This window comes from Pelecanus crispus, chromosome 1 (assembly GCF_030463565.1).
Source record: "Pelecanus crispus isolate bPelCri1 chromosome 1, bPelCri1.pri, whole genome shotgun sequence".
NCBI lineage: Eukaryota > Metazoa > Chordata > Aves > Pelecaniformes > Pelecanidae > Pelecanus > Pelecanus crispus.
The window spans coordinates 63,148,290-63,156,584 of NC_134643.1; the positions used below are offsets into that span (position 1 = coordinate 63,148,290).

Sequence of the window (8,295 nt, forward strand, 5' to 3'; positions counted from 1 at the left end):
GTTTCTACATTACGTAACTTAAAAGTTACTCTGATATGAAAATGCATTTTATCTGCATATTGCTTTTTTTTGGGTCAAAATTGTGCTAGAATTGCTTGGTCTTATCAATTAACGAGACATTTGAAACTGGTTTTCCCAAGAGTTGAAGTACCTTCACCGAGTATGTGGAAAAAAATTGGGATGAGTTTCAAGACTGCCTTGATACATGAATGCAGATACATTTCTACCAGCCTCACAACATCAACTGCTTTGCAGTTCCCACTTTCCTTGATATTTGAGCAGGAAAGCTTCTTCCAAGCAGACTGTGCTCTTCCTTACGAAAAAAACTTTGGTATGTGAACTGAAGGACCATAAGCAACAGAGACGAAGTGGGTGTACTGGTAACTGGGGCAGAGCTGATGAATTAATTTTATGATGGACACGCACATGATTTACAGTATTCTCGGTTACTGCTGTTATCAGTCAGAAACAGAACCATCCTAGCCAGCCAGCCGTTGTCCTGTGGTGTCTACTAGACACCAATCTTTTTGCACCTTAAAATCTGTCTGTAGCTGTTCTCCTGTGCTTACTTTCCCCTAACAAAAAGTTACTTAGGAAAGAAAACCAGCAACCAAGGAGCCCTGCTCATGCTTCACCTCTTTCTCTTACAGGTGAAGCATTTACACACAGTGAATGACTTCATATTCCTCCCTGTTTTTACCTGCTAATGCAGTATTCCTTGTCTCCAGGTATACCCAGGTAGCGTGGCCGTTCACCAGTGGCAATGAGAAATCTCTCAGCCGTGTACAGCTTCTCAACTCCTCTTTTATTTGTTGCCTGTGGACAAAGTATTAGTCCAAAGTGAGTATTCTGTAGTCCTACCAAGGGATAAATCATTCTATTTGAAAAGCATCTCTATTCAGAAAGTACTACAGGAAGACCCAGCAAACACAGCTAGGGAGTACCTTAACTGTGTGTGGCCCAACAAATTCTCCGTATGCGTTCTCATATGTGACTTTCTTCTCTCTCAGTGCAACCCGATAGCCCCAGTTCAGTGAACCAATGTAATTCTGAACAGATTCCGCCATAGTCATCCATTTGTGTTCGACTGTTAGAAACAAAAGAGAGAGGTTCATCTTTCAGTCCGTGAGTTCTTTTTCCATAGCCAACCTTGTATTCTCAGACAGATTTTTTTCATGACCCAGTCACCTTTGTCTTATTCCTTTTTTATTCCAGGGTAACTCTACTGAAATTCAAAGAATTACATCAGCGTAAACATGAGAGGTCACAGTGGAAGAGATATGACTTAAAACATAGAGAATTTAGACTTACTGCATTATTGATAGTTTGCTGTTGACACATGCTGTGAGCAGGTGACATTGCTCAACAAATGAAGACTATGCATCTCTGAGGGGTGCCTCTGCATGTTCCCCACTACAGTATTACACCCAAAATAAATCCCAATCCTATACCCATGCACATTAGAGCTAATATAAAGTAAAAGTCATCTTCTTATGTGGTAATGACAGAGACTGAGGGAAAGGAAATCCTTGCCTGTAATTATGAGGAAGTTTCTAACGGGACATTCTGGGTTATTCCCTTAGATATTGTGTTACATTCAGAAATGGAGTAGTACCTTATTGCTTTTATTCACACAGCAATCTTATCAAATACTAACATCATCAGAAGCTATTAATAAACAGATCAAACACTGCAAGGCAACAAGCCCTGTGGCTTTAGACTTGAAAAGCACTTAAGTTTATGTGTAATCTCTCTGAAGCTGCCTCACATTGTTAAAGCCATCACACGCTTAAGTGCAACAAGCACTTGATTGTGAAAAGAACTTCTGGATTTTCAGCACACATGGTAAAACTGAAAAAAAGTGTTCTCCTACTTTACCTTCTTCCGCAAACTGCCATCCAAATTTGCGTGAATCTTGCAAGGCTTGTCCCAGTAAAGCTGCCTGGTGCATCAATTTTTTAGGTATACAGCCCACATTTACACATGTTCCTCCAAGACCTGAGAGAAAGGAACAGAATGTGTTTTTCACATCAGTGTGGCTGATCTCAAAGAAGAATCAGAGTCTCTGAGTAAAGCTCCTTTATAACAGGTTTGCAATGAAGAGAAATTTACCCCATGAGTTTCCCAGAGGCGTAGGCATGACAAAGTCCAGCACCATCACTTTCTTTTCATATTTGGCAGCCTCCTGCAAAACAAATTAAATAAGACACGTATCTAAATATTAGAGGTTAAATTTGGAGTAGATGATAACATCATGCATTGCTGAAAAGCTTTGCGACTTTTAATTAAGTAATAATGAATGATTTGCAAGGGAACAGCCAGAGAGTCATTAATCTTCTGAATTAATCTGTGCACTCAGTAGGAAAAAAAGATGAAAGGGAGAAAACAGGCATTCATCCTGCTACACAACATCACAGCACCAGTTGATACACAGAAGACTCTGGGAGTCATACCTCCTCTTCTCTCCTCCATCCTGTCAGTTTGTTCACACTACTTCCCAACATACCATTTACTTTTAACATATTTAACAAATTTTTCATTAACCCAGTTTCCCTTCAAAGATGGTTTCTCAAACGTTTGTTTGAAACCACATCACACAATACCATAAGCAGTCACCTGGGCAAGCGTTACAACTGTGCTTATCCAATCTTTTTTTCTTGTAGTAGAAGGGAACACTCGATTTTGAGTATGATCTGGAGTTGTCAGGATCAGCTCTGGCTCTGCAAGCTAGTCAACCTGTGGCAAGCTGACTTTATTGTCAGGATGTGCAGATGTCATCCAGAATAGAAAAGTGATGGTTTATTTCATGATATTTCCCCTGAGAAGTTTCACTAGCAAATCTACATCAATGTGTGTAAATGACACTGAGAACTGGAATTTCTGTAGTGGTTCCATTGTTCCCTTTGTGCTTTTTAAGAAAAAGGCAAAAATCAATGGCGGTAACTGGTACCAGAGAAAAACACTTAAGTAAGCATTACATAGCTGAGAAACAATGACAGTTTCCCCCCTGAGATGCAGCAAAATAATTTGATACTTGGAGTAACCACAACTGTGCTGCATCACATTATGAGTTCTTAGACATGTAATCAATAACAACTATGGGCACAGGATATTACCCTAAAGCCTTGGGTTTGGTTTGGGAGGAGCTGGACAGCCTTCAGCATTATGTTACCAGTAATACTTGTTAATCCAAATAGCTGACAATCATAATTTCAATTTTAAATGTATCTTACTTCATGCAAAATACAAATCGTATTTCAAACAATGCAGACTGTAGACACATTTGGAAAATATTAATGTACTGGATTTCTGCTTCTGATAAAGCTCAAGGTAGGCCAATAAGCTAATTTCTGTCCATTAGTAGCACCTCCAAGAAAGTTCATCAGAAAGGAGCTGAGGGACTGAGACGTGTTATTAATGCTCCTTTATAATGACAACTCTTACACACAGCTCAAAGGAGCTTTACTAGCGTTAGCTAACTAGAATGCATGGATTCTCAAGCTTACACTCAGCTATACGCTCACATAATACAATGCAGCATTGCGTCGCCACCTCGGTAAAGATCACAAACAGATATAACCACTTCTGCAGAGTGATATGGCCACAGTAACAAAACCTGCCCTGCAGGCTTTCAAACCTTACCGGGTTCAGCGCAGTGCTGCACAAACACAACAAGGTTGCTTAAGGCTGGAGCCGTTGTGTGTGAACTGATAGTAGTGGCCTGGCACTTTGGTCTGAGTCTGCAGTTGGGTTGCACAGAGTCAGTTTGGCAGTGTTGGCACTCACCATGGAGATATGCCTCCAAAATAACAAGCTCTGAGCACAACGTAGAGAGGAAAAGGAAGACGTGCACACAAAGCTGCACACGTCATAGTGAAAAGCACGCATTTAATCAACCTAGGTAAACTGCTGCAAACCTGAGTGTAGATATGTGGAACTTGGTATAAGAGCTGTGTAGTTGTCTTTTTTGTTTTGTTTTGCTTTTTAAAGTGCTGTTTGTTAATTCACTAAAAAAAAATGTAATAATCTAAGTCAGAAGTTTATGCATGTAAAACAGTTTCACTTCAACTTCATGAAACTGATTTGAAATACACACATTACTACTGATAGTGATGTCGACTTTATTGATCTACCATCTTCTGCTCTACTCTACAATCACTTGAGAACACTAAGAAGCAATATACTTTATACACTGAGTTGAAGGAATAAGGCAATTTATCTTCCTAGCTTACACACCTTTTCTGTACCACAGCTGAAAAATGATGCAATAAACATCACTGTTGTAGCTTCACAACCTAGCATACGTATACAACAAAGCAGAGCAGTCTCCTTATGGAAATTTCAACAGATGGCTTTTTATTACTGCAAACTGGTTTTGCATTACTGCAAGCTCCCTTTTGCTCATCACTCTCTTCTGTCCTAAAACATCCCCATCTTCTGAAAATCACTGTTTGCTTCCCTTTGTGGGTTCTCAGAATTTTTAGAGATCTTATCTTCCACCCTACGCCATAACAATAGTGTCCCTATCGATGGGAAAGCAGTAAACTACTGAAATAGATTATGGACATATGGCACATTACAATCCACACTCAGCACTACACTCTTTCATTATAACAGAAGTTCTTCTAAGGGACCAAGGTTTAGTATGAATCTAATCCTATGCTGAAGTATTTTCTCCTCATTTTCCTTCACTCCTCAATGAATTCCTTCACTTTTCGAGAACAAAAGAAACGCCTCCTGTCTGGAGGAATAATCCAGCTCCAGGTCTTGAGCAACAAAATAGTTTTATTTCTAGGAACGCTCAATTCACTTCTAAGTAGTTAATTCTACCACAGCAAGAAGAGACAAAATGTGCCTAACTACTGATCTAAACGAGAGTTACTGACTTACATTGAATTTCAGCAAGTTTCAAATATTGGGGATAATGACAACTCTAAGAGCTGGTATATTCTGCACCACTGTGGAGTCTTTTAATTAATTCTAGGCACACTTCTAAAAGCAGTATCCTAACCAAAATTCATAACTTATTTGGCTACAGGCGGGAAGTACCAGACCCTAGAAATGAAGGGTGAGATCCTAACTCTGCTTAAGTATAGGCAAAATCTCCATTTATGCAACTATATAAGCTCACAAATCACAAAATCTCCCCCACTGCCAAGAATTAAAACAACATATACAACTATTTCTGAACAGATATTACTTTCAGATAAAACTAGAAACCTTCTGATGTTAATTCTGAATAGTTTAAAAAACTTTTTCAATTATGAGTAGAATTTTAATTCAACTACTAATGAACACTGCTGTTTTGCAACAGCATCATCTCCCATTAGTGGGGACCAAGTTTCATTCTATTAAGAAGTATACCATGACATTTTTATGGTTTTCTTCTTCACAACATAAGGAAAAGAATATTGTGTAACTGGGGCTAACCTCAAAAGAAATCCGACTGATCAGGCAGAAATGCTCTGCCCTACAGTGTTAAAGATATCCAGATCCAACACGCTGAGGATGTCACCCACCTACTTACAAGGAAAGTAGATATCTGTATTTTCTCTCTCATACCTTGGCAGCTGCCAGACCACCTGAGCCCCCACCAATGACAATGAGATCATAGTCATAGGGGTGCGGCACCGGCGTATGCCCGTTCATTTCTTGCAGTTTCTGAGGCTTGCCTTCTTTATGTGCCTGAACAGAGAAAACAAAAAGGATTAGGGAACATTGAAACATTATCCACAGTGCCCAAAAATTAGTATTTTCAGCAGCAAATATTGTGATAAGGGAACATAAGTGCATCTGAATTTTCTAAGCGCTGCTTTTAATTAGCTTTTTAAAATTTCATCTTCTTAATCCATCCTTGAATAGCTCAGTACCTATTAGATACTTAACTATGAATTCTCTTGTTCACTGGATCCCTGGGTTTCCTTGCAGAGCTTAGTTTTCAACATCAACGCAACTCCAGTGCCTCCTCATACTCATACATACATACAATATCTCATATTCCAGGATGAGATACATACCTGCTGACACAGGCATTCCATTAATTTATTTTATTCTTTTCATCTGCCATGGACTTTCCTAATTAGCGTTTTTCTCCTCCTCCTGCATATATTAGTACGAAAATACAACCACCATATACAACATTGTAATAATCTCCAGTTATCAGCCTTACCAACTGAATGAACAGAACTGAATGAAGAAAACAATTTCTGAAAACTATGTTTTTGTAACATACCTACGTTTATTAGTGCTTTGGTTTAGCATTGTAACTAACTTTGGCATCACATGGATCAAGTGTGATCACTACAGTTTCACAAGAGATTCTTTTTTTTTTTATCAGATGACTACTACCACAGAAAAACCACCCGTAGGTCCTAAAATGCATTTTGACAGCTGTATGCCACAAAGAACATTGCATTGTCTTCATATACTCTTTCTAAAATGAGCCTTTGTACTTAATTTGTGAAGCTCAAATTTATCAGGGCTTTGGACCTTCAAGCCTTTGGAGTTGCTGGCAAAATTCTCAGTGCCTCTCAAACTGCAGGACAAGATCTGGAGCGAATAAAAATCAGATTCCTCAGCTGATATAAATCAGTGAGTACCAAATAAAGTCATGACAAAACTTTTAAGACCAAAAAAGTAAATAAAGAAACCCATACTTAGTCACTTTACAAATGTGCTCACTTTTATTCAAGTGTTTCTATCTGCCTAAGTAGGCAGGACTTGATTCAGTACTACTGGAATAGTCATGGCAAATAAAAGGAAAGGAAAAAAACCAAAGAAGTTTTCCTTCTCTTTTAATCTTAATTTTGTTTTGCATTAAGCAGCCCTTTGTGCTAAACCCATTCTACTGTCACCTTCCTCTGAGTTTAGATTATTCCTCTCTGTAACTGTGTCCACCCTAGAGACTGCTGCCAGCGCAGTCATATCACTGACAAAAATCCCCTATCCCTCCAGCAAATTACACAGTGATGTCAGCAGAAATTCAGACTATGCATCTGCCTGTAGAAAGTCACATTTTAATAGTATGTCATAACCCTGGGTAGCATGTTAATAGTAGAAACAAAACCCAGAAAACACTTGTGGCTGTTGTGAAGACATCCAAAAATACCTCATCTTCCTTCCTCTTCTCCTCCTGCTCCGCCAATCCCAATATATACCCTTACCACTGAATCTACTTTGCGCTCAGTTCCCCTTTTTTCTTATTTTTCTAACACAGCCATTGGCCAGGCTCACACTTCCTACTGCAATCACAGTAAGAGTGAAAAAGGAGCATATATTGTATTATGATATGCAGTTTCACTTTATTCGTACTTAGGGACATAAAATTAGAGAAAGTGTGCCATTCTTTTCCAAAGCACACCTTCTTGTTTGCTCAGTGGCAACAGGAGGATGTGAAGCTTAAGGGGAGACTAACTCCCACACAGTCATCAGACCCAACTACCAAGAATGGTATCTTTATGATGCATATAAAGAAACCAGAATACCTACTCGTGAAATCTGCTTAGATCACTGCTTATATCGTGCTACTTTTTTTTTTCTTTTAAGAAAAATGCTTTATGTTTTCACATGGATTAAGAAACTTAGGCTTTCATTCACTACTGTTTGGTTCATTTTTCATTAGTTCTTCATAATCATTCTTCATGAAAACATATGAAAAGTTTAGACCAGACAAAGTAGGTTACAACCTTCTCCTCTGAAACCACCTCCCAGAACCCCGCTCCAAAGTGGCCAGGATCTTGACAAGCTCCGCTTCGTATTTACCAGGGGAACTTGTTCATGACCATGATCCCATCCTGAGAACAGATCTCCTCCATTCTTCTCCCAAGAAACACAATTTTTAAAAGAATGCCTACATTCTCCTTATTTTCCAATGTCAAAACTAAATTGTAGACTTCAAAAATGTATCTCCCCCTACCTTTAAAGTTTTCTCATGATCTCCTATTTGCTTCTCCTGTACAAAAACAATGGGCTGTGAAGTTTCTGCCGTTCCTTCGCACTGCCCTTCTTGCAGCTTCTGTGCTCCCTCTGTGAAATAAAGAACAAAATAAGGTAGTGTCTGGAGAGACGTTCTTTATGAATGCTGTGCTCCTCAAGCGAAATTGTCTGGGGGAGTGGCCTGGCAGCTTCATTGCTTCCTCATCAGCGGCATGCCTGTCTCAGGGGAGCATTTCCTAAGGCGACCGATGAGTCATTTGCAACGTTAGGATGACTTGCTATATTTTTCTCTTTAATAAAATCCCATACGAGATTTGGCTGGGATTTCCGTAAATTTTGCCAATCCAACAGTACACTTAG

The 8,295-nt window shown here is 39.1% G+C and overlaps 1 protein-coding gene across 6 annotated transcripts in view; it reads right to left on the bottom strand.

Annotated features, from left to right (window-relative positions):
- The window catches only part of TXNRD1 (thioredoxin reductase 1), a 28,205-nt gene extending 20,145 nt beyond the window's left edge, over window positions 1–8,060 (bottom strand). Inside the window, exons 1-7 of one of the 6 annotated variants that reach the window (XM_075706339.1) lie at window positions 7,916–8,060; window positions 6,490–6,549; window positions 5,563–5,685; window positions 2,113–2,185; window positions 1,879–1,998; window positions 945–1,087; window positions 701–816 (exon numbers count right to left, since the gene is read on the bottom strand). In XM_075706339.1, coding sequence (XP_075562454.1) covers window positions 701–816; window positions 945–1,087; window positions 1,879–1,998; window positions 2,113–2,185; window positions 5,563–5,649 — 539 coding nt within the window. In that variant the 5' untranslated portion in view covers window positions 5,650–5,685; window positions 6,490–6,549; window positions 7,916–8,060. The other 5 variants (XM_075718963.1, XM_075727999.1, XM_075725869.1 and 2 more) reach the window with 5 other exon arrangements.
- Between the last annotated feature and the right edge of the window lie 235 nt (window positions 8,061–8,295).